Source organism: Drosophila elegans, unplaced genomic scaffold, assembly GCF_018152505.1.
Source record: "Drosophila elegans isolate 14027-0461.03 unplaced genomic scaffold, ASM1815250v1 contig_208, whole genome shotgun sequence".
Lineage (NCBI taxonomy): Eukaryota > Metazoa > Arthropoda > Insecta > Diptera > Drosophilidae > Drosophila > Drosophila elegans.
This window is the reverse complement of record NW_024545578.1, coordinates 10,059,708-10,086,485: the sequence shown is the minus strand read 5'-3', so window position 1 is coordinate 10,086,485 and position 26,778 is coordinate 10,059,708. Positions and strand designations below refer to the sequence as shown.

The window sequence follows — 26,778 nt, the reverse complement described above, 5'->3', positions numbered from 1 at the left end:
ACGTTTTTTTATCATTTTGTTTGAACCCGAGCCTTACAAAAAAGTTCTTAACGAAAAACTTAAATTCAAATCACTTTACGGAATTTATTTTAAATAAAAGTAAAGGATTGTATTTATTATCACTGAATATGCAACTGGATTACCATGTCATGCAACAAAAATATAACAAACAAATGAAGAGGCCATCGAAACTTGTTGAGCAGGTGCAACAGGTGCGATGTCCTGGCAACGCAGCGTAAACAGAGCAAAGGAGCTCAAGTTCAGCTGTTGCATTGGCAACGGACGTGCCACGGAATGTTTTATCGATAGCCACCAATGGACAAGGACCACGGCATAACAAGCAGGAAATTCCAAGAGCAGACACTTTAGCCAGCAATGTCGCGCTACAAAAGCGTTTGAAAATCGGAAAAACCCAGTGGCAAATTGAGTCAGCAAGCTCCGGGATCAGATAATGGGGAATACGGAGAGTAATGTGACCAGCGGGGTAAAGAAGCAGGCCGGAGTCTCCACCCAGGCCCTCTACAAGTTCGTGAACCTCAAGGGCGGCGGCCTTCTGGTGGACATGATGAAACGGGCCTGCCAGACCAAGCAGTTCGCCGAGATCGACCACGCCATCAAGACCAAGGTGGAGCCCTTCCTGTACAACAAGGGTGCGGGTCGCTACTTCCCCATCTCGAAGCTCGTCCTGCTCCGCAATCGGGATCGCCCCCGCACCCGCCAGCTGCCCGAGATTAGGGCGCTCGAGAACCCCGATGAGGAGTTCAACATCCACGATTACTGTCCCGAGGTCTCCGAGGCGGAGTACATCTCCAATCCGACCGCCTATCGATTCGTCTGCTGGGATCTGAACGTGAGTGGATGGGTTATATCTTACTATACACACACTTTTAATGTATAGCCTCTTCAATATATAATAAGTTAGTAAAGTGGCTTTAGAAGTCAGACCTAGTTCAGTAAAAACTTCTACCAGAAAGTACTTAGTTATTTTTTACAAGGGCTAACATCTTATAACTTTACAATAGTATATTACTGAGATTCCCCAAACCACATTGTAATTACTTCGTATTTAATCACCTATTTAACCTATTTTCTTCCATATTTAAGCTGCGTGGAGCTGTGGGCGAGACCATCCTACATTTGTGCCTGCTGAACGCTTCTTCGTTGCACGCTGATCTTGCCAAGAGGCTACTGAAGTTCTACCCAAAACTTATCCTGGACACCTACATGAGCGACGAGTACTATGGAGAAAGTGTCCTGCACATTGCCATCGTCAATGAGGATCCTGCCATGGTGAAATATCTGCTAGATGCCAACGCAGATGTCCAAGAGCGGTGAGAAAATGGACCATTTTAGATTAAAAGTCTTCTTAAAAGCAATTTAGTACCAATCTTATTTTAAAAACCATTGTTTGAGGAATGTAATTTTGCTAAGAGCATTGTTATTATTTATTTATTTATAATTATCACTTTCTAATCCAAATTCTTTACCTTCATAATTCTTTAAATCTTTAAAACAACTAGAATCCGTTACATAAAATTACTAAAAATATTGAGAAGATTTTAAAAACGTATTATTGCATATTTTTCAGTTGCTGTGGAGCCTTTATGTCGGCGGAGGATACAAAGTTTTCCAGGACGGATTCGCCGGATCACGAGTACGTGGCCCTGTGTCCCATGACCAACTACGATGGGTATGTGTACTGGGGCGAGTATCCCCTAAGTTTTGCGGCCTGTCTGTCGCAGGAAGAGTGCTTCCGATTGGTTTTGGCCCGCGGAGCTGATCCTGATTTCCAGGACACCAACGGAAACACCGTGCTCCACATGCTGGTCATCTACGAAAAGATCGAAATGTTCGACGTAGGCTATGAGGTGGGAACGAACATCCACATAAAGAACGTCCAGAACCTCACGCCCCTCACTTTGGCCGCCAAGTTGGGCAGAGTGGAGATGTTCTTCCACGTGATGAGCATCGAAAGGGAGATTTACTGGCAACTGGGGAGCATCACCTGTGCCGCCTATCCACTTCTGATGATAGATACTATTAATGAGGAGACCGGCAATATCAACAAGGACTCCGTGCTCAATTTCGTGGTGTTTGGCGATAAGTTGGAGCATCTGGAGCTGCTCGATGGCGTGGTCATCGACTTGCTGAAGACCAAGTGGGACACGTTCTGCAAGTCGCGGTTCTACAAGCAGTTCTACATGTTCGCCCTCTACTTCCTGATCTCGCTCTTCAGTTTTATCTTGCGACCAGGACCTGACAACCAGGACGAAGACGAGGATGGAGCCAACAGCACCACGGTTAAGAATGATCTGTATAGGCAAAATGGGTCCCATACGTACCATCGTCAACCTAAGAGGGCTTCTCAGAGCACAGAATACAGTTGAGTATATTAAAGTAGGAGAACAAAAATAATAATTTTTTATTTTATTTTTCTATTTTATATTAAGGTCAAGGAACTTATTTTTATAATTAAACATTTATCAGTTTGTGTTATAGATTGGAACTTGTAGCATATAAAATTCAACTATATAATTATATATTTTTGTATATCTATAAATTTCCTCTAGAAACATTTTGGCTGAACTTTACCGAGTACTATGATCCATCGGAAGTTGAGGTACTGCCCGCTTGGTGGGAAAGTTATGCCCAGTGTCCCTTGATGAATCTCGAATCCGATTTGGCCAAGCTCCGTATAATGGCAGAACTATTAAACTTTGTGGGAGCTATACTTTATCTTCTTGTCGCTTTGCGAGAGGCTCGTTTTTTAGGCCTGAAAATGTTTATTGAGAATTTGGTAAATTAATTAACATAAATTATAATTGTAATCACTAATTCAAAACATCTTTTAAGATGACGGCTCCTTCACGTGTAATGTTTCTGTTTTCGTGTGCCCTGATGATGACCATACCCTGGTTGAGGGTTTCCTGTCTCACCGAGATCGATGATCACGTCACCGTTGTGATAATGCTAACCACTGCTCCATATTTTCTATTTTTCTGTCGGTGAGTATTTGTCTTAAAATTACAAAACTTAAGTAGGAACATAAAAAAAAAAACATTTAATATCTTAAAAACATAAACATTCATTCAAAAACCAGTTATACTTTTTTAGGACGAGAAGATTATGATATGAAGAATGAATATTCAATTGTTTTAGTTTGTTGTAGTGTGGTCTTGCTTTTTTGGTTACCAAAAGAGGATAAAGTTTAGGTAATGCATATTTAAACCTCTTTTCCGCTATTTTTTCCAGGGGCTTCAAGACCGTCGGTCCCTTTGTGGTGATGATATACCGCATGGTCATGGGAGATCTGCTCCGATTCGTGTCCATCTATTTGGTGTTTGTGATGGGCTTCTCGCAGGCCTTCTACATTATTTTCCTGACCTTCGACAACCCAACGACGCCGGACGCTGAGGATGCAGAGTCCAATCCGATGCCCTCGCCCATGGAATCGATCGTGGCCATGTTCCTGATGTCGCTGACGAACTTTGGGGACTACTACGGAGCGATGGTGTCCACGCAGCACGAGTACGAGGCGAAGATCCTGTTCTTCCTGTTCATGGTGATCGTGAGTGTGTTGCTGGTGAACATGTTGATCGCCATGATGGGCAACACGTACCAGAAGATCGCCGAGATCCGCAACGAATGGCAGCGCCAATGGGCCAGGATCGTCCTGGTGGTGGAGCGGAGTGTCCCTCCCGCCGAGCGATTGAAGAACTTCATGCACTACAGTCAATCCATGTCGGATGGCCGGAGGGCCTTGGTCCTTCGCCTAAACATGACCGTAAGTTAAATGTAACCTATGTTTAGGGAAAGTAATCTAAACGTTCTCTGACCAGGATGAGGAAAAGGAGGAGATGAAGGAGGTGCAGGAGATGAAGCGCATCCATCAGCGCTTCTCCAAGAAGCGGCAAATGGAACGCGAAGCCCGCGCCCTTCGACGTCAGCAGGAGTACGAGAAGTTCTTCGGCACCGCCCCCAAATCGGAGAGTTCCGATAACAACAACTTTTGAAGATCCATTTGGACATTTGGACAAACCAGAGTCACTTACTTAGTTCAAGTTTTATTGAGCCTTGTTAAAATGTGTTCGTTTTGAGCAATAAATTTAGTCTACATTGCCTTTCACAGCTACAATTTGATGTCTTTGTTACTAATTATTATGAAAATATGGGGGATATCATAAATACATCTTTAAATTCATCAAGTAACCAATATATCAATTTGCCAGTTGCTAAAGAATTTCTAAAATAAAATGTATTTTTGTTAGTTTTTATTGAAATTTAATTTCTTAAAATTCAGATAAGCTACATTTTGTTGTTCAATATGAAACATGACTAAGTGATTTTCCTACACTGAAATAAACAATGCTAAAGAAATTCTAGTATATACAAATGTCAAATTCATGAACAGATTTTTCAAATCAGTTTTAGCCACAGCCATTGGCAAATAATCGATGACTTATTTATGGGAGCTATGAAAAATCTGTGGCACAAGTGTCGATGCATGCAAACGACAGGTCGCCCCAAACAAACAAATATCAAAATCAAATTCACTTAAAACAACATTTAATAAAATCAATGTGCTTTTGAGGTTCGCCCACCAAAAAAAAAGGAACGAAGAAAAATGTCCCACAAAACCGGTGAACAATCATTTTGCGATGGGTCCTAGGTAAATTTGCATTTGCTTGTGGGAAGAGTGGAACTGGAACCATAACTCAACGACTAGCACTTTTGCAGCTCTCATGTGCGTTGACAGTTTTAAATCAAAGAGCAAAGCACAAATGCAAACAGAGTTAACAAAGGTCAAACCCCTTAACCCTTGACAGCCCTCGCACTCTCAACCCCCCAATCGGCAAAATAAATTGCAAACTTTTCTTTCTTTTGCACTTTGATTTGCATAAGTAATTTACTTTAAACAAACTCTTGAGTATCGGCAAAAGAAAGTAAAGAAATTTTCAGCCAAGAAAAAAGGCAGTCAAATGTGAGGGGAGAAAGGAGTGCGAGGAAAGTCGAATTTCCTTTGAGTTCTAGTGCCAGTTCACCGGGGACTGGTCCATAATTCTTATTTGAATGCTTGTTTAACCATTTTCCTCTTTCCAAAGCCCGAGTCCCTGAAGGATTCAACCTGAGTTGGGTATCGGGTATAATTCTTGAGTTTCTTTTTTAAAATTTGTGTGTAAAAGAAACATGGCCAGCGAAACAATTACGATAGTTAGGGCCAAATCACAGACGGCATTTAAAAGTCATTTGGCGAACGCCCCTCACCGAAATTGCGCTATAAACGATGTTGCTTAAGGACCATAAACCAGGCCGATTTTCCGGGAACACCGAGAAGGTGAAAAACTGTCCGTTCGCATTACCATTTCGTATTTTCCTTGGCCCATTACCTTTCGGCGCTTTTATTGTTATGGTTTTACAATGTTTGTGTGTGCCGAGGGGCGTAATTAAACAGCTTTCTCAGCCTTTTTTACGACTGGAAATTTCACAAGTCGAGAGGGCGAACGAGATACATATCTAAGGTTTGTAAAACTTTATGACCACCTAAATTTATAAATAGGAAGAGTATAGTTGAAATACCTTTGTTTTTGTAAGATTACACTGATTGATTAGTACATTCACAACTAAAATAGCCCATACAAATAGATAGCATTTTTTTTTTTGCGAAATCAACGAAAAGTCATTTCCTTTTACTATAATTCTCATAAGTAAGAATAAATGTGATTAAATAACACCATGTTTCAACACCTTTTAGTCATTATTATTATAATCTTAACTTTATGTTCTTTAACATAAAAAATTGAACTGTAAGAATAGCCTTTATTCATAACGCAGAAGGTTGGGAAAAATATTTACATTCAGCAATTAGGGGAAGTGGGCGTTGATTTGGCCCAGTGGGCGTGCCCACACCATTCACAGCTGCCTGCGAGGCTGAGGCCAAAACATATGATTACGCAACGAACTCGACACCTAAAACTCAGAGCCAGACTCCGACTCAAAAGGTGTGTAATTACATGGCCAGGACACAATGGCAAAGCCAATCGCCAAAGCTGGGAACATACTTTCTGGCCACACTGTGACACATTCAGATGGTAATTGTTCTCCCAAATAATAAAAAAAAGGGGGTGATGATTTCTGTGGGGGCAGGGTGAGGAGGGATTAAGCGAACCCCTTTTGTTGTGACCGTCAGGGGTTGGACACCATATCATTAACGCCACACCAAAGGAAAACAATTTTTCCAGAGGCTGAGAACTTTAGCACCGATCGAATTGGAACATACTATATACAATATGAAGCGAAAAACGAATGAGTTGAGAATCGCAGCGGGAACTAAATTGCTCTATTCAAACTCAATTAAAGTCAAGCTGCGGCCCCGAAAATAGAGCTCCGATTGTGAGTGATCCCTGCCCTTTAACACTTTCATTGGGATCGCGAATCCAGCTCCTTCGTCCTTTGTTCGCGTTCCTGAATAAAGTCGGTTGCTAAACGCTTCCGGTGCTGAGAAAGAACCAAAGGATCCGACCTGATGCGATCCCGAAAACGATCCGATCCCACGCATTATCCGGCAACGCTCCCATTGATGTCAATCCTTGATAGCCCTACAATGCAAGGTGTTTCAGGCCTTTGTATCAGTATCTTTATCTTTTCAGGCTTTATTCAGCCTTTCAACCTTCATCTTTTCTCTTGGGTCTTTGAGCTGCTGCTACAATTGCAATTACGTAATCGTTATCATGATGTGCAAATCGATAAACGGATGTTGTTGTGCCCTCCCTCCGAAAAATCTTCCTCCCCCATTGGACTCCCTCTATTATTGGCCCAGACGAGCGCCATAAAAATCGTTGCCTTAATTCAAATGGCCGCCACTTGCCGCGAATCTTTTCTGTTTGCCAACTCATAAAGCGGAACTTTTATGGGCTCAAATAGATAGCTTCGTGGTGGTTCGGATGTGCTTAGACACTGCGCTAAAAGGTCATAAAGGAGTGCCAAACAAAACGCTAAAGGGACATTTTTAAACTTGGTTACAAATAACATAAGTACAATAAGACTTTTGTGTAGAAGGATAACCTTTATTAAAATACAAAAACATATTGCGCTTAAGCTAGGAATTTAGATCAATATAAAAAAAATTTGACTAATTTGAGTTCAACTTGGACATAAATTATGTAATTTAGATTACAATCTTTTAAAAAAAATTTTTCTAACTCATATTTGCCTTTTAGAATACAAATTTGTATGGGCACTTTCTTTAATTATTCACTTATTTTAATGATACTATGATCCTCCAGTATTTTTTGATTTTCGTATTATCACCTAAACATATTTCTAATGTAAATCAACAAATTTACCTTCAATTTATTGATCGAATTCTTGTGTCCCACCTCACATCATCTTCGTCGATTCAATAATACGCCTCGATTTGATTGAAAACCACTCGAGAACCGAGGGGAAGCAAAAAAAATAAACAAATTCTAACAAAAAAAAAACCCGCAAAGTTTTAATTGAATTTCCTGAACAAAATAATGTTTTGCCACTTGAGTCTCGCGGGAGGACGCTAAGCAAACAATCAACACAACAACAGCCACAAAAACGTTGACGGCGACGCCGCCAAGTCTGAATGACTGACTGACTGATTGACGGACAGATTGAATGGCTGGGGATAAGGCCGATTGGATGGATGGATGGGGCTGTGACTTGGTCTAGATATGCATACACACTTGGAGTGAAAATTGAATTCGCCAAATCAAATCACTTGAGTGAAAATGTTGCATTCAGTCAAAGAAAATAAATAGGAAACACACAAATAAACAAGCGGAGAAGGGGCGGTGAAGCGAAGGTGACTTTGAATTGCTTAAAGAACGCTTTGATCTGCGACAGCATTAAACGCGCTCAATCAAACCCTTTGACTTTGGCGAAACCATTTGCCAAATGACTGAAATTAATTAAGCGAAGAAGCCACAGGAAAATAAATCAAAGCCAAAAGCCCGGCAAATACCAAAGGATAATTGAAATGGAGCCTGAAAACGGAACGATTTTAGCTTTTTATTGAATCTAGGCCTTAATTTAAACTGAACTTAAATATACAACATGACGTTTTTATTTTTTATTAAAATAATCTATTCTTACTAATCAGCATTGTTAAGTGCATCATTATAATCTGGTTGTCATTAAGATGAAGTTAACGCTTTCATTTATTAATATATTAAATTTGAAACAAAAAACCATTAGTAAATAAATTCTTAACTTCTTGTGTATTTGAATTGTATGATTAAATCATTATCAGAAAATGTTAATAAGGTTAAATATTAATTATTAGAGTCTTTTTAATTTTTCAGCACTTACAAAAGTAAAAGTAGAATTATAATATTGAAAAATAAATAAATTGTTGTTAAAATTGTGTTCATAACGTTTTTCAATTAATAAACATTTATCTGTGTATTCGTTTTTCACCTTTAGAATTTATTGTATTTGTTAAGCCTACAAAATTGTGTCTCTAATGAAGTCATAAATCGGTTCAAAAGCCGAGGAGGCGTTAAACATCAATGCAGAAGATTGCAGGCTGTCAAAACGATTCGAGTCGTTATATCCTGGGGGGTTGGAATGGAAAACTGCTTCTGACAGCCGCCCGTCAGGTGGAGTGGACCTCATTTGGCAGCGGTTTTCCCAGGGACACGCCCATCCTCCCATGAAAACGTTGGTGTTTGGCCCTCGGGCTACGAGACCGCAAGATTTGGACACAAATTTTGGTGTTTTTCGGCAGCTAATCGATGGGCGGCTGTACTTTGGATTGAGGAATCTGATCCAACTGTGCTTGTTGGTCGTAAACACACACCGTGGGATTCGGCACGCCGGCCCGGAAGGAAACTCACCTCTCCTCCACTCGAATCCGGAATCCGTCCGCCAGTTCGGAACCCACTTCAAACGAAAGTCGCATCGAGTGGGCACTTTGACGGCGACGATTTGCTCGGATAGGAGCGACAACAAAAATTAGGCCCACACTGGAAATAAATAGTGATGAAATCAAAATAAATGATTAACTATGCCAAAATCAGTTAAACCATCATTTGCATATTTCTATCAGGAAGGACCTATTCATAAGCTCACAAAAACCCAAAAAGGCCTAAAGGTTACCCGAATATTGCTATAAAAAGTAATGTTTTTTCAAACATATTTCAAAAATATTTTAGTTTCCCCTTGTTAAAAACTTAATGATGTACAGCATAGTTTCTTATATCTTGTTAAGGACTTTTTTAATCTCTAGTGGTGCCATCCCTGTTTGCATAATTACTTTGCACCTAAATGATTGAAACTAGTTCACGATTTTCTCTGCAGTGTATCCAAAAGCACTTCAGATATTACCCCACTCCCCTCGAAGTCAACCCCTAAATTCGCAAGGAGAAAAATATGCAAAAAGAATGGAAATGAAATGAAATGAAATATGAAAACGAGGCATAAAGAAATTTGACTCAAGGATCGCGGCGGTTCCTTAAGTGGCTCGTTTCGATTACAAACGAGTGAAAAAGGCCTCAAGACGAGATCCCAGGCAAAGTCGTAAGTTAACCCCACCGGACTGGCATGGTACTCGAACTTCGTTTAAGAAATTAACATCGTTTAGTCCAAGTGGCTGATGGCGGAATCGGCGAGGAAGGGTTAAGGACAATGGGGACAAAGGGGGTGGTGGGGGAGATGTGTTAAGGTTTCTGCCTTAATCTGTTATGACATCTAGGACCTGGAAATGTAATGAACTCTAATCGAGCAAGGATTATGAGTGGCCATCGAAGACCTACGCTCTGACAGCTCCGACAATTGGATTTGCATTTGCATTTTCCCACATTCAACCAGGGCTGAATAAGCCAATGCGGGCTTACACATGTTTTTCACAGCAATTATCCTTTTAGCAAACACCGCAAGTTGTTCGGAAAATGGTGAATAAAGGTGAATTGTTTTTTTTCCCCCGGGATGATATTGCGAAATATTATCGTTGATTTGGAACAATGCAAGTGACAATAACTGACCCCGGAAATAGTATTCTATTCAAAGCGGTAAACAACGAGATTGTTTCCTCGAGTTCTCCTGAAAACAGGGCAAAACAATGGGTGCACCAAACGGATACAAAAGTTGTAGGAATTGTGCAACATCCATGACAGTAGCGGAACCGGTTTGCATCAGGTGAAGCCGAAACGGAAGTCGACAGGACATGTGGGCATCCTTAGATCGCTATAGGGTTTTCCTGCAGCATATCCTTCGAAGAATGGCCCGATTTGTTTTCCTAATGGTCTGAGCTTGGGATGAGCCGAGAGGCGCAATTCCTGAGACAATTTGGCCATTTCTTGTCGCATAATCACGCCCGGACCTAAAAGTGAAACCCGGATATCATGGGAAATGCAAAATTATAATACAATTATATTTCTTTGGGTCTAGAAAATTATTGGAGTTACATAAAAGGATCAATTCTTTAGACAGGTTTTTACATTTATTAATATTTGTAAGCCTTTTAAATAACTCCACATGTGTTGTTGTTTGGTTAAGAATTTGCAGAACCCTAAAATGTTTTTTTACAAAATGATATGTTTATAAGAAAATAATTAAACAATGAATTCTTGGTATTGCAAGGTAACATCATATAACAAGTGATATTTAGAATACCAAAAACGAATTATTTTCTCCACTTTCTTGGAATAATTCCATTAACCATTCAAAATTTTACCACCAAAACGTTTTTATAATCCCTAGCAGGACCTGCCATCCCTTAATCTCTGCCCTTCCATCAACATCAAACGATAAATGCGCTATAATTTTTCATTTTTCCAACCCAAAATGAAACGACGAAGAGGAGCATCAGAAAGGCAAAGGAAATGGAGGGAAAGTCGTGAGCATGCCAAAAATGCTCTTAACTGGAATGACATGTGAAAAGCGCCGAAATCTGTGAGGCAATCAAATGGACACGTACGCCAAGAACCAGAGGAAATCAAAGGAAAATCTAGTGGGTGGAAAATGGAAATGCAAAATGAACAAAGGTCGAACTAAAAACGTGAGAAAATTCAGCCAAAACGATTCCTTTTCCAACTGCCGACGCCAGGTGCGAGGCGAACTGAATTATATTACGCAAAAATGAGGAAAAAAGCATGTATAACTTGCAAAAATGATACATGCATTTATATATGCCGTATCAATAATTGAACAATTCAATCAACCGAACAATGATGGGAATGTAACCTCATTTGGCTTTTATGTTCGTTTTATTTTTGTCATTATCATTGGATCCATTCTGGATATTGTTGAGTCTCACATTTGCGCGATTGTTCCTGAATTTAATTAAAAAAAGAATGAATGAAAAAAATTATATTTGCGGAATACTACAACAACAAAAAAACAACAGAAACCAGCTCCCCAAATGACAATTGAATGGCAACAACAATAATCAACAATAAAAAAAAAACAACAATGCGGGAGAAAACAATGAAACGCGAGTCCCTCTCTTTCTCTTTCTCTACAGAGAATCGGAGAATTAAGAATGGGTTAAGCGGTGAGGGTGATTTCTGGCGACAGGATAATGGTTAATATTGTTTTCGGGTAATAGTAATCACGGCACAACTTGACTCATCTCTCACCTGTCATTAAACGATCAAATTAAAATTACATTCATCAAATTTTCAACGGCAGACTACTGTATTCATACTGATAAGTTGACTGCCATCTGTTGTACCTAAATCTGAATATATGGATTTTGTTAACCAATTTACAAAACTACAGATTTTACACCTTTGCTTTGCATTGTTAGTTATAAAGATATCAAATCTTATTAAGAAATTTAATAAATACTAAAAACTAAACTAAACTGAATAAATTATTACATTTCTTATTCAATAAGATAATAATATCAATTTTTAATAATAACACTTTCATCAAAAATCAGGTGTTTTGTTATTTTACATTATAATATGTATATGTATGTGGTTACAAAAACAAGTAAATCGAAATTTGTCATTTTAAAACAATTTATGCTTTTTAAGACTGACATGCAAAGCTTCCATTTCTCAAGAAACATAATTTATATTGTAAATGTAGTATTTATTTAAGCCGCATGTTAGTGGGGCACAATTCTTAAAAAGCAAGAGCCTGTATATTTTCCTGTATTTATCCCACTCTCTGGGCTATTATCACTCACTTAGTGTCCTCGTCTGCTAAGTGAAATGCTGAATACTTAGAAAGAAAAATGTGGCCCGGACAAAACTTTTTCCATTACACAACGTAGAACAGTTTTTTCCTTTCATTATTATTTGAGCTTCGTTGTTGTTGCCGTTGTCCTTTCTTCCTTTTTGGGGGAAAGCAGACACAAAGGAAACGTTGAGAACGCTGAAAGCTTTTTATGCTCTTACGCTATGGACCAGGTATAAGAGCTTTGTAAATGCAATTGGAAATTGCACTAAGCTTTGCGTGCATGCATGTGTGGGAGAAAGGGAAAGGGAGGGCGATATTCAGAGGGAGAGAGGGAGCTTCAGTTGGGCTAACTTTGGTTTTGGGGCAACGGAGTTTGAGGGTTTGTAAGATTAAATTGAACTGCACTTTAAATCTTGTTACCAAAGTGCAGAGCAAGTAAGACAATTAATACTAAGACTGGAATAAAAGTACAAGTTAAAAAGTTTTTTTAATAAATATACTGATCTTATCACAAACAAGATTACTTTATTATATTTTTGTTATCATTACTTTTGCTAGTGCGATATGTACTCTAATTAACGAGAATCTTAATCTTAACTCTTGTTAAACAAGAGTTATTTATTGGTTTTTCATAACTAACTACTCCTATACGATTCCTATTCACAACATTAACTTACAGGAATAGTCCAAATTCTGTTGCTGCAAAAGACACATAAGTGATTTATTTTATATGCTAAGGTTTTTTTTAATAAGACTTACCGATAAAAATGAATACATGTTCTGAGTTGATTTTCTTAACGTCTATGATCCTTGAAGTGCATTCAAAAGCAAACCAAAATATATTCTATGCCCTTTGCCCCTTCCAATGAATAAATGAAAAAAAAACGCTTTTTCAGTGCTTATTTAGAAAACAAGAAATAATAGATGACTAAAACATCTTTATAATCAAGCCCATAACATAGGAACGTTCTACATGCATCTGGGTGAAGATTTGCCTCACTTCCATTCGCTTCTTTGTGGGCTTCTTTATTCAGGCTCACTTTTCTATGGCCAAATAAGTAAATAATTGCAGTAATATCCTTTCTGGAGCGGCCAGGGAGAAGTGGCAAAAAGGGAACGGAACAGAATGGAGAAGAATGGCGAGCGAAATGAAAGAATGCGAGAATGGGAGAATGGAGAACGGGGCGAGAGAATGGAAAGCGTGTTTCCATGTCCTTTTCACAAACTAAAAAGTCCTTTCACACACACATAGTACAGAGTACACATAGAGAACGGTATATAGCTGAACACAGACACCCACAATGGACAAAAATTCACACCAAAGACCCATTGTGATTGGCCCAACACACATACACTCGCACGTGGAGAGAGAGAGAGAGAGAGAATTTGCGCTTCCTCTCAAACTGCATCTCCATCTCTCGCTCTGGCTGCCTGGGGGAAGCGGAAGTGCAACGTCGCCGTGCAAAACAATAACGGAAATTGTGTGCCCACTGTGCGAAAATCAATGTGCTCCCGCTCTCTCTCTCTCTCTTGGGGACTTTGGAGCCCATTTCCCCCTCCACAGAAATGGGGTCGCTAAATCGAATAACACGAAGCAGAGCCGAACGAGCTCTATTGAGCTCCTCTATTGAACACACCCCTCAATGGGCGAACAACTATAACCGATATAAAGGAGCCAATAGAACAAAGCCAATGGAATAATGGACCACAAAGGCCAAAGAGAGAAGGCGCTATGTGTGAGTGAGAGCGCGACGGCGGCGCAGCTCTCTCCCAGGTAACAGCCTCAGCCTCTGTCCCGTTCGCACTCCTACTCTCTTACCTAAGTAACAATGTGAGGGTTGCTCGTCACCTCTCTCCCGAAGAGAAACGGGATTTGGCTGCAGTCGTGTCGGCAGCACTGGAACGCCACTAAAATCAGTCACAAAAAAGCATTTGAGCCGAGCAGAAGCACAGCAAGAGCAAAGCAAAGCAAGAGCAAAGCAGAAGCACAAGCAAAAGCAAGACAGTCATTGACATAAAGACAAGAACCGAACAAAAAACAAAATCACAGTTTAACTACAGACAATTGTGTTCGAGAAAGTGAAGTGTTTATCTTGAAAGAACGTCAAACAAAAGTGATCAAAATTGCTGGAATGGCCACCTTATCGACGCATCCCAATTACGGTTTCCATTTGGGTCAGGCCCAGGGATTGGAGGACTACGCTCCGCAGGGCCAGCTCCAGCTGAGTCCCAGCATGGACATGGATATCAAAAGGGTGCTGCACTACTCGCAGAGTCTGGCGGCCATGGGCGGTTCGCCCAACGGACCGCCCGGCCAGGGTGTGAATGGATCGCCATCAATGGGCCACCACATGTCCAGCCACATGACCCCGCACCACATGCACCAGGCGGTCTCCGCCCAGCAGACCTTGTCGCCAAACAGTTCCATTGGATCCGCCGGCAGTTTGGGCAGCCAGAGCAGTCTGGGCAGCAATGGCAGTGGTCTGAACTCCAGTCACCAGTCCGCCGGCATGCACAGTTTGGCCACTTCGCCCGGTCAGGAGGGTCACATCAAGCGGCCAATGAACGCCTTCATGGTCTGGTCCCGCCTGCAGCGTCGTCAGATCGCCAAGGATAATCCCAAGATGCACAATTCGGAGATCTCCAAGCGCCTGGGTGCCGAGTGGAAATTGCTGGCGGAGTCCGAGAAGCGACCCTTCATCGACGAGGCTAAGCGCCTGAGGGCGCTGCACATGAAGGAGCATCCGGACTACAAGTACCGCCCACGGCGGAAGCCCAAGAACCCTCTGACCGCCGGACCCCAGGGAGGATTGCAGATGCAGGCCGGCGGCATGGGTCAACAGAAGCTGGGAGGTGGCCCAGGAGCCGGAGCTGGTGGCTACAATCCCTTCCACCAACTGCCGCCCTACTTTGCACCCTCACATCATCTGGATCAGGGCTATCCGGTGCCGTACTTCGGAGGATTCGACCCTCTGGCCCTGTCGAAGCTCCATCAATCGCAGGCTGCGGCGGCGGCGGCGGTCAATAACCAAGGTCAGCAGCAAGGACAAGCCCCGCCCCAATTGCCGCCCTCCTCGCTGAGCAGCTTCTACTCGGGCATCTACTCCGGCATCTCGGCTCCCTCGCTGTACGCCGCCCATTCCGCCAACGCCGCCGGACTCTACACATCCTCGTCCACCTCCTCGCCGGGATCCTCGCCCGGTACCATCACGCCCAATGGAATGGACGGGTCCATGGACAGCGCCCTGAGGCGACCGGTGCCGGTGCTCTATTAGGGAGGGATGAGATTTAGGGTAGAGTACAGAGTAGAGTACAATTGTTGAAGCATTCCCAAAGTGATCCACTGGTTTTAAATCTTCAAAAGCTCTAAGTAAGCCAATCCAAACCACTCCGCATAATTTTAGTACAATCTTTGCGCACTTCAGATCTAAGAACTAAGAAAAATGAAAAACACACACACAAAACATTCCTAGCCAATACACAAACTATAAACTATAATTTATTTCGCGCACTACAACACAAAAACAAAAAACAAAACCTAATTGTAAATTAATTTTATTTAGTTTTAAGCACTGAGAGAACGCCTCCTCCTTCTTGTTGTTTTTTCGCATCAGCACCAGCTTAAATTGTAGCTTCTAGTTTTAAACGTCTTACCCTCTCAAATTGTAAATATCCCAGCCAGTTTCGTTATAGTGTCAGTGTAGCCCGAAATGCGAGGCAAAGAACGTACATCAATGTATTATTGTATTATTAATTGTATTTAAAGTAAACGTTATCATCTAAGCAACAAATGGTTAATGAAAGCCAACACAAAACAAAGAAATTTAAAATTTAATAAAAACAAAATAACTTGAGAAAACCGAATTTCAAACTATGCCTATTTATTTATAATATTTTACAGTTTAAAAGGATGGAGTGTGATATTTTGTTTCAGAATGGGTTCAGAATTGAGTGCATTTGGTGTTTCACTGTAAATGGCAATCTTAAAAAGGTTTTACACCCATGAAAACTTAAACAGCAAATTTCTAATTTATTTCAACGATTCGAATAAAGTTATACAAGCCTTAAACCGGCCTAACAAATTTCAGATATTCCAAAAGCCTGTTCACTAAGATATACTTTAAGCTTGATAATTATCTCAAAATGTATACGCCGTGTGTCTTTCAAATTTTCTGCTTTATAATTTCAACGATTATAATCTCTTTCCCATAATTGGATTATCATATTTTTATTTGAACTATTTTTGAAGATTTTTCATAAACTTTCAGATTAATTAAGTTTATGTTCTCAAAATTATTAACGAAATCCATTACCAGTTTGAATATTCATAAGACAAATTATACAGCATTTAACATAATATTATCAGCTCGATTGAGTGAGTCACTTGGGTATAGTTTAAAACACTCGTTTCATCATCACCTAATAATGCGGACGGGTGTTCTGTTTTTTATTCAGCTTGGTATTCAGCTTAGCCCAAGCTCCTCTCCCTTTGCTGATCAAATTAACCTTGTCTCTGGGTATCTTTACCATTATTTTGTTCATTTTTGTGTGAGTTTTTGTCGGTTAGTTTACACCCGCTGGGAAGAGATGAAAAAACTAAATTTTGATTTGCCATTATACAACTATTTGCCGTTGTGTATTAATTTCTATTGATTAATGCGCTGTTTATTTTGCGCCTCCAAGACAGAATTCGATAGTTTGAACAAAAGGTCGTCTCTGCGATCTTTGGATGGGCGTCACATTGTGTTTTTTTCGGGATCAACGGGGGGCCCAGGCCCTCTAAGACCTCACTATTCGGAGTGTAACAGAATACCCTGGCGAAAGAAATCGACGCGTGTTTTTCCGTTTTTGATTTTTTGGCTTCTTCTCGTAATAATAATAAGAATAATTGCGGTCATTAATAAATCCACTTGCTTTGTCTTTCCTCAAACTCTATCTTTTCGATTGCCGTTTTCTACTCTTTGGAGTCTATTCAATCTTGCCCTTCCCCTCCCTTCATCCAGTGTATGTCAAATGTGTTAAAATATCAAATATTGATTATTGTTGTTATTATGCGTATTGTTGATATTGGTCTTTTTGTTGTTGTTCCCTGCCTTGTTTCTCCATTCTCCGCTAGCTCTCTGTTCTGTATTCGATATCTACATTTCACAAATATTTACCCAGCATTGAAGCGGTATTGAATAATTATATAAAGATTGGATTCTTCTGGCTTAGCCCTTAAAACAACTGTAGGTACAATGTAAAGAAGTCAACAGAGTTTCAGGGGTTAATTAATTTTTCAAAGGCATATGTAACATTTGTTTTGATAATTTGATAATTTACTTTCTCTAATGTTTTTAGGCTATCTATGAGATTATATATAAAAACTGAAATTAATTTTGTATTTAATGCGTAGGTAATTTTACTTATAATGAAAAAGTCCTCACTTAGTAGTCTCTTAAGAATGTTCCAACTGAAATGATCGTAGTACTTGTCCTACTGAAAGAAATTAAAAAACAAATTTATCCTTTTGATTAAGGTTTATCAGACATAGAAATTTACTCTTTGAAAACTCTGATACCCAGTATTATTCGTTACTTTATAATGTTCTTATTATTTATATGTTGATATTTGGGTCATATAGTTTATTAAGAACCATAAAACTTACTTGGCTAACTTTAAGTCAGCTATTTTCTTCAATGAACCCAAACGGAAGTGATTAACCTGCGCTTAAGACCTAATTCATCCATCCAACTAAGCCAAGCTTAAAACAATAACCTCTCTCACGCCTTCTTAATCCGTAGTTCCCCCCATTTCATCCAGAAAATTATCGCACAGATTCAAGTCGAATAATTGAAATTCCATTTCAACTCGTTGGGTTTTTAAGGATTGTCGAAAACGTTTTACGACCCGACTCGCCTACGCCTTCTACTCCGAGAGCCACGCCCCGCGTCCCATTTGGTCACGTCTGTATACAAACATAATTTGCAGCCTCTGGCTGCTTCGATTTTTTTACGACTTTATGGCCGGGGTTTAGCGTCCGGTCCACAGAAAGGAGTGTGCAAAATGTCGCGAGATTTTTATGCGTCCATCGTTGTCTGTTTGGGTTGTTGTTGTTGTTTTTTCCTCACGGACTGTTTAGCTACCTGAGGTAAATTAGACCCGGATTAGCCAGACTCTTGATTTCCTTCGACTTTTCCCAAAAATCCGTCTGTTTTTGTGCACTTTTTTAGGCGAAAGATGCTCTCGCTAATCCGGCGGATTAGCGACAAAGGACCAGACGGATTAGCTAATAACGGTGATACAATTTGTCGGCCAAGTTATTGCCACGACCTCGTCGGCAGTCGTCGGCTGGTCTAATTTTCCAAGTTTTACTTGCAATTTCCAAAGACCTTTCTTACGCGGAAGGCTCAGTTTTATTTGCAGTGCCATAAACCATTAACTGGCTGGATAGACGGTTGCAAGATGGTCCTGCAAAGGGGTCAAGCTGTTGTCTGTCCTGAAACTCTCTTAAGTTCCCTATAAATATATGTTCCCCATCTCATAATTATGGCCTAAACATGGCGGCGATGTCTGTCGTCTGTCTTCTGTCAAATCCTCCCACTTCCTCGACTGCGTTTCACCCCCTCTTTCCCCATTTTGTGTCACTGGTTATGCAGCCTAATTTGTGGGTGGTGGCTTTTTGTCAAACTGTTTCATATTTGCGATTGCTTAACAGGGTTGCTTCGCGGTTACAGTGAGCTACAAAAATGTGGTCTACAAATATAAGATTATTAAATTGACAGTACAAACAAACTTTAAGACCAACATTATGGGTTATCTTAAAAGCTTTTCACAAATTTATTTGTCATAAGGGCTTTAATTTAATTGTTTTGAAATTTTGTTTAAGCATCGGTTAAAAATATGTGTGAATACATGTAAGTGAGCAAAAAACAAGTACAAAACTCTTTCGTTTTCCTTGTTCAAAATAAGGTACACACCTAAAGGATGAACTCAAACAATCCACATTACTCTTTAACAACGTTTTTATGTCCAATTGTCACCTTTTAATTTTATTTTTCCGAAAATAAGACAAAAATAATATTATTCTGGTTTAAATGAGTTCAGCGAGGTATGAAATTACAATTAAGGACCATTATTTTTATTGTTATAACAAAAATACTGATATTTGTGATGGATAATTTGGGACATTCAATGTATAATCGTAAAGAATATCACAACTTGATGTTAAACTTTGTAGTGCAGTGTCGTGTGTCATATTTCATTCAAAATCGACAACCGCTCCCAACTCCACCAACCATTCCGTCTGGACGTGAAGCATATTGTCGAGGGTGGCTGGTGGCTATGGCTAAGGCTGTATAATCGTGGATATAGCCGAATGGCACTGTGGCGCGTGGTTGACAAGTAGCAAAGCGTGGCGGCTTTTTAAGTGCTAGTTTGACATTTTTTTGCTGCCTCCACTGCAGTGGTGCGGCGACGCTAACCAACCAACCAGACCGTCAATAAGTCGCAGGCTAACAATTAATTAAAAGCCTTCACCGCACAAAAAGCACGGCGCACTTAGGCAAATGAGCAGCGACGGCAAAAACGGGTGGCCCACGGGGCGAATGCGCGATGTCGACTGGGACATAATTTGTCAGCAAGCACAGGGCGTCAAAGCAGCAAGGAAATTGCAGTCGTAAGTGCAAGGATAACGTTGATTTGCCTCGAATGATGTCGAGTCGAGTCAACTCGACTGAGTTGTTGTCAACTCAACAGCGTCATTAACATTTGGCACGAACGCCAAATGGAAATGAAATGATGATAAATTTGCAACCAGCCGCAACTTGACAACTGATTGCAGGAGCTGAAGTAGACACAAAACAGGACCTATTTGCATACACGGATGTCGTTCGGGGCTCATTCAGTTGTATCAAATTTGATTAGGTGCGAGGCATTTGTCAAAGCAGTGAGTTCTGGGCGACAAATTTGTGGCTTGCCTCGCTGCTTTTTCATATCCAACCCTCCCAAAAGCGACAGCGATTGATGAGATGAGCTCCGGCTCTTAGCCCCGTTTTCAACATTCTATATTATATATTCCACATTCTGATTTCTGAGCTGGACGCCCGACGTCGAGTGCCAAAACACTTACGCCCAGCATATGCGGTTGATGTGTTGATGATAGTCGTCTGGGAATTGAATAATCTCACATATTTTTAATCAGAAAAAAAGGGTGAAAAGTAGACAAAGGATCATCGTCATTAGTACGCAAATTAGCTCAGAGAGTAGATAAATCAGGCAAAAAGCTACATTAGGTGACTGACCTGTTTTACACAGGGGCTTTCGAAGCAGAGCAGCATATTTTTTTTTAATGAATCAATTTAAAAGCCCAAAGTAAATTTTATTAATTATATTATTGTTAATTTAATATACTGTTAAAATGTCTGCTAATTCAAAAGCTGATTTAATTTAAAGTAAAGCTGCCTTTTTTCGACAAACCAATTTTAAGATAAAGAACAAGCGAACTTCGCTTTTTAATCTTCAGCGGCTTATTTATTTTTTAAATGAACGTGTGCCCCAATTAGCATCTAAATCCTATTGAAATAAACCCAAGGTTTCACCACCAAAACCTAAATATATAAAGTTTCAGTTGCCAATAGAGCTTAGCTATTATTTTTTGCAATAAATTAAGGGAATACTTTTGTACACTAAAAAATATTATAAAAATCTCCATTATATTTTGAGGCTCTTGGCGGGCGTCCAGCGTTCACATGACAATGGGCCAGCAAAATGAAAGGATTTTTATGACGCGAGCCGAGTGGAAAACTTCCGTTTCGTGCTCCTGGCCGCTCCTCACCACGTGTCAGATGAGATTGGAGCAGGGGCAGGGGAAAGGGACTGGCATGGATTGGAATTAAACCCTGAAGCCCTGGCCCGTCGCCACATTGTCTATTTTTGTACCGTTCTGCTTCGGGTGCTCTACTACACTGAAAGAAAAATCTTTATTTTTATTATTATTTTTATTCTACCTTTAAAGCCCATCTCACTCATGTCTTAACGCCTACTGCTATCGATTATATACAATTTATATTAAATTAAGATTAAAGTGTTATTTTCATAGTGATGATATTGGAAACTACTGGAGTAACTGAAAAGAAAAAAGCCTGAAAACAAATAAAAACGTAACAATTGCTTAGAAAGACATTAAATACTATTAATTTAGTTAGATTATTAATTAGTAATTATTGTAATTATCACCCAATAATAATACACAGTGTGATTTTCTTATATTTATTTTTTCATACTGTACTTGGATGCGATCCATGGCATCGTTGCGGCTGCCTAATGCATTATTGTTCCTGTCCAGTGAGACGAGGACAACAACAACAGCGGGAGCGGTAGAAGGAGCAGGAGCAGATCCGGGAGATCCGGGAGTCTTTATGGCATTTCATAACTGCTCTCGAGCGTAATTTGTTTCCTGTTTACGCGCAGCAGGACATCGCACATCGCGTGCGCATTGGCGTATAAATTATTGCCCGAATCATGGCTCGACGAGTACGGAAACCACCACCGAGATGCCATCCATGTGACCCATCGCCGGTGCATCTCGGTCTCGGTTTCAGGCTGGGATTCTCATTCAGCCTCAGACTCAAGTGCTTGCCCATTAATTTGCTTAGGCCAGGGTGCTAGGGCAGCTACTTTAGCCCTCCCCTGCCACGCAAATATTTGCATAAATTTGTAATAATTTTATCGTCAATTTGGGTTTTATTAGCATGTTCCGAGGCCCTCTCATCCACACTTGAAGCCTCCCCCTTTTTGGCCTGCCTTTGATTTGTGGTCTGTTGCGGGTGTCTTTCCCGTTTCATTTTCATGGCTTGGTTTTTAATTTTTTATTAATTTGTTTAAAATTTGTCACTTTGGCCATGGTGTTTCTCAATGGCCCCTGATTATGATAAATGGGTGCCGAATGATGAAAGCGAGCAGTGGAATGGAAATTTTGAAGTTTTTTGTAGGGAAGCTGGTGAAAATTGTAGCACTTGAGATAGAAGAGTTGTTTGCATTGCTGGGAGTATTTAGAAAGCATATTATTTAATATTGTTTTACTTTTTACCTTAAACAAAACTTTACAATGCATAAATAATCGTTTAACTAAAACGATTATTGCTGTAGGTAAACAAGTTTTATTTTTTAACATTTATTAACTTATAATTATTTGAATTCATCTGTGGAAACCTTTTACAACCCATAACTGTGTTTGGGCAAACAAACGAGTAAATCCCTACAACACACGAAGCGAGCCATTAAAGCCATTTCTCATCCTGTTTAATTTCTGTAAAGGAAATGGCTTAATATTTGCCTGGTTAGCTCATTGATTTGTCCCGTGTCCCAGGATCCGATCCAGATGCCAAACATCCTGTCAAAGGAGTTCCAGGCCCCCAAAACAATAAAACGGAGGAGGAGGAGGAACCAAATCAACAACTGCCACAAGGCAAACAGATGAGTCGATGGACCTAACGAGTTGGGTTCCAGGGTTCCAGGTCTATTATGACATAATTAACTCCTCGAATTGGGACCGACAAGCGATTACATAACGCGTACTAAACGGAGGGCGGAGGGATTACGCAGCCGATTACGCACAAAACGCAAACTGTTTACATTTTTGGCAAACAACAAACGGAAATGCAGGCTTCGGCTCCCGGACAAACAAATAACCCGTACACCAGGACTCTAGGACTCTGGGGTGGGGAATTGGTATGGCAGGACAATGGATGGTCCCCGCACAATGGCCATCCATCCATCCCATCTGCCCTGATGTTTCGTTGGGACACAGCGTTTGGTACCCGGAAGAAAGCCGGGCCAGAAAAGAAAGCAAAACATCGCTAAGAGTGGAGAAACAGCAACAGAAACACAAAAATAGAAACAGAAAACAGAAAATAGAAAACAGAAAAGCAGTCTTTATTGATAACTGCATTTCGCCCATTGTCAGATGCCGAAGAGCTCAATGGGTTAAACGCCACCAGATGTTAGGGCCCCTCTTCGGCTAACTGCCAATAGCTTAGGATTATAACTGTAACTCCCGACCAGATCGAAAAAGAATCTACTTGGGGCAACGGAATTGTGCTCTCTTTTTTGTTAGCCACTAATCACATTTAATAACAATTTTGCCAATTGCCAACAACAGTGACTGGGTGGGTGGGGGGAATCGGGGGCGGGGTCTGCTCAACTCATCAACACCTTGACGAATCGTAAACAAAACCAAATTTGAGTAATCAGCTTCATTCAACAAAAGTTGAAAAGAGTTGAGAAACGTGTAGCAAAAACACAGACGGACAGAGGGACTAAGAAAGACAAGGCGGAATAACGAAATGAATTTTTAAAATTTAAATGGAAGTGGTTGAAGAATGAAATACTCTTTTGAATTTTTGTTAAAGATGTTTTGTGGGGCTTTTAAAAATATATTTGAATTTATATTATATCTAACAAAATATGTAATTCTTAAAGTGTTTATATTATCAGAAATTAACCTTCATTTCAAAAGGAATATTAGAATAAATTTAAAAAAAATGTTAAGATCCTATTTAACCAAAGAAATATTTAATTTTTCAAAAAAGCTTTCAAGAGCAGACATTGTTTAGATTTTGGCTGTATTTTTTTTTTTATTTTTTACTTGCGACTAAAATGTTTAATATATGACATTGCACATGTGTTTTTAAATGTCAGCTAGTTTTACAAAAGGCATGATTTTTACAGCTTTAATTGGATTTTTGTCTGCTTACAAGCTGTAAATTAGTTTAATAACTTTTTTGGCAAACATTTTACATTATGCCTAGGCTAAAAATATTTTTTTTAAGATAAGAGCATTTCTCACACCCGAGGGGAGGGCATCGAGAGGCCAAGACTCCGGTCTTTCCCACCAGTCAACACCGTAGTTGGAGCTGGGAGCTGTGCGGCGGGGGAGGGGGGTCAAGGGGGTTGGGGGTCATCGCTGCTGAGCTGGGGGCCCCACAATAATAACAAAACGCAAACAACAAAAGCGCTTAAATGAAACAAAGCCAGCGGACAATGGGTGCGCATTATTTTCTAATTTATCGGCATTGTTTGGTGGAAGCCTCTCGCTTTGGATCGCTTCGGATCGGATCGGTTCGGATGGGATTGGTTCCTACGCTGGGGCTTGTTCGATTTGGTGTTTTGATTTGGCCTTTTTCTCGGCCCGAAAAGCTCATTGTTGTTGCTTGTTTTCATTATTGATTTAAACAAATCGAACAGCAAGTGAAGAGCGGTATTAATGCGGTTTTAATGAAGTAATAAACAACGGCGGCGAGTCATCACGTTTACTTTGGACCCTGCTGCTGGATCTCCAACTAAATCACCCAAAAAAATTTGTGAAAAAACACACTGTAATTAGTTTTAATCTCGTAGAACTCATCTGGCCGGACAATCCCAGCAATTAATTGCATTTTGTCGTTACAAATTATAAAACAGAAAAACCAGAGAGATAACTATTTCTGGTTGCAATTTGGCACGCAAAGCTATTTGGCCTAGGTTTTGGGTTGGGTTTTTAGGCTTACGATTGTCCGGTTCTGTTGGGTTGGGCCAAACACTTTCGCTTCGAGCCCATTCGACTCCATTCTCTGGCGGTTTGTGTGACAAATGTTACGTTCCAATAATTATGTAAAGAGCCAAGCGAAAGGTTTGGCCAGTGGTGAGTGACCCAATTTTTCGGTCATTTATGTCGAACAAGTGATTTTTGTGTGAATGGAAGTTTTGGTTTGCAAAACGGATTCTAAACGAATTTGAAAAGCATCGTCAAAAGGGTGAGAAATTGTAAATTGCTTGCCATTAAGTCAATGAAGTTTCTATCATCTTAGAATAATATATTTAGAATATAATTGGCAAATAAAGAAATAATAAAACTTTTTTCAATTAATGTGTAGTTATTTTGTATTGTTTGTTATTTTAACTGCCTAATCTTTACCTTTACTTGTTTTTTAAAATGAATTTACAGAAATCTTTAAAATTTTAAATTTTTTTAACGACCACCAGCAATGAATACTTTTCTTTAACACGATTGTTTCCAAAGAAGAATTCATATTATTGCTAATTAAAAATCAATTAAATATCCCTCAAACAATAGATGTTTGAAATTCAAATGAGCATTGAAAGGACACCCCACAGCTAAAAACAAAACCCATCCAGGGGCCTAAAAGGATTTAAATATTGATACAACCAGTGTTGGCGTTGTCCATTTGTCCATTATCTTTGCACTTCTGTCAGCGAACCCTGTGATTACCGGGAAATGGAATGAATCGGGTTCTCCAGCGTCACGAGCTGTCTCCCCAGAGGCCAAACAAAGTCGCGACAAAGCCAATTGACAGAATCCTGGCGAGCCTTGGAGTCTTGGCCGAATGTTAATTACAGAAATAACTGAACCGTCAGACAAAAAGCGAAGCGACAAATTCCAGTTAATAGTCGAGAAGAGAACAACGCTGCCATCGTGTGTACAAATCAATTAGCAATAGTTTGCGATGCACCCAACTCACGACTGTTACAAGGGCCAACTACTGTGTGGATCGGATCGATATATGCTATACCACTATTTGACTTGACTGCTGGCCACTAAACGATGGCAAACAGACGAGCAACAGACCCGATTGGCTGCCAATCGGCTGTGGAAGCGTCAACTGGATCTTGCAACTGCAGTTCAAAGTTTTAGTACCCAAAATTTTGGGGGTATATTGTTAACGTCAAAATGTGTTGTCAATCAAAAATAAAAAAAACTTAGAAGGACCGATGGGAAATGTTTCTTTGAATTAATGACAACCCCTATAAAAAATTGTAAAAGTCTACAGCATCCGTAGTTTTCATAAACAAAATGATCATCAAACCCAAATGTTTAAATTACAACATTATCGGATAATTAGTGGGTAAGCAACAATATTCATAGAAAAACCTCCAAAGTAGGCAAAATCAAATGGGTATATAATAGTCGGGGCACTCCAAAACATCGGTTTTACTTGTTCTTTGCTCTAATATTCAAATGAGCCCCTACAATGAGAGTAGTTTCTATATGTTTGTTTTGGGCCATTTGTAGTTTGACTTTGTAATTCGGAGCTTCGCTTAACACTCGATTGGTTTTGTTGTTTAGCACGAGTGCCTGATCATGGCTACCTATGGTCCGAAAGGCCGAAAACCCTCAACACTCCATAACAGCTGCCTTGGGTGCCCCTGTTCGATATCATTAGGGTTCATTATGTTCGATGTCGATGTCCAGGGGAAAAGGTGTTCTACTCTCCGCTGCATTTCGTTTGATTTGGCATGTTTATTGTTTGATATTGTTTTCGTTTACGCTCGATACCATTGCGAATTCTATGGCGCAAACTTCTGTTGCGAACATAATTACGTTAATTCTTTGTGCTCATCATCGTCATCGGGCATGAGGGTAGCACCGGATCCGATATCGCTATAGGATCCCTCCCTCTCCAAATATATATTTTGCTTGATTTATGATGTGACGGAAGTGTAGTGTTTCGGAATTTATTAGACAAAACATTTGGTCTGTCCGGTCTCGGGTTACATAACATCAAAAAGATCTCAGATTCGCTGATGTCCACTAAAGTGCACATTCTACACCTAGAAAAATAGAACCAAATGCAAAAGAAAGGT

The 26,778-nt window shown here is 40.0% G+C and overlaps 2 protein-coding genes across 2 annotated transcripts; both read left to right on the top strand.

Annotated features, from left to right (window-relative positions):
- The first annotated feature begins 124 nt into the window (after positions 1–124).
- Positions 125–4,079, top strand: LOC108146629 (transient receptor potential cation channel subfamily V member 5). Its single transcript, XM_017272674.2, has 7 exons — positions 125–850; positions 1,105–1,331; positions 1,589–2,382; positions 2,571–2,797; positions 2,854–3,005; positions 3,253–3,784; positions 3,840–4,079. The coding sequence occupies exons 1-7, from the start codon at positions 452–454 to the stop codon at positions 4,011–4,013; spliced, it is 2,505 nt and encodes an 834-aa protein (XP_017128163.1). The 5' UTR covers positions 125–451; the 3' UTR covers positions 4,014–4,079.
- Positions 4,080–14,088: 10,009 nt separating this feature from the next.
- LOC108147003 (SOX domain-containing protein dichaete) lies at positions 14,089–16,020 on the top strand. Its single transcript, XM_017273267.1, has one exon. It carries the CDS (start codon positions 14,289–14,291, stop codon positions 15,429–15,431), a length of 1,143 nt encoding a protein of 380 aa, XP_017128756.1. The 5' UTR covers positions 14,089–14,288; the 3' UTR covers positions 15,432–16,020.
- The last annotated feature ends 10,758 nt before the right edge of the window (positions 16,021–26,778 follow it).

What these genes read in the sequence shown, in the direction of transcription:
- LOC108146629 (XM_017272674.2), top strand. Translation starts at nt 452, where the DNA reads ATGGGGAATACGGAGAGTAATGTGACCAGCGGGGTAAAGAAGCAGGCC. An exon ending in TCGTCTGCTGGGATCTGAAC is followed by an intron (nt 851 to 1,104) that starts GTGAGTGGATGG and finishes TCCATATTTAAG; the next exon opens with CTGCGTGGAGCTGTGGGCGA. An exon ending in TATTTTCTATTTTTCTGTCG is followed by an intron (nt 3,006 to 3,252) that starts GTGAGTATTTGT and finishes TATTTTTTCCAG; the next exon opens with GGGCTTCAAGACCGTCGGTC.
- LOC108147003 (XM_017273267.1), top strand. Translation starts at nt 14,289, where the DNA reads ATGGCCACCTTATCGACGCATCCCAATTACGGTTTCCATTTGGGTCAG.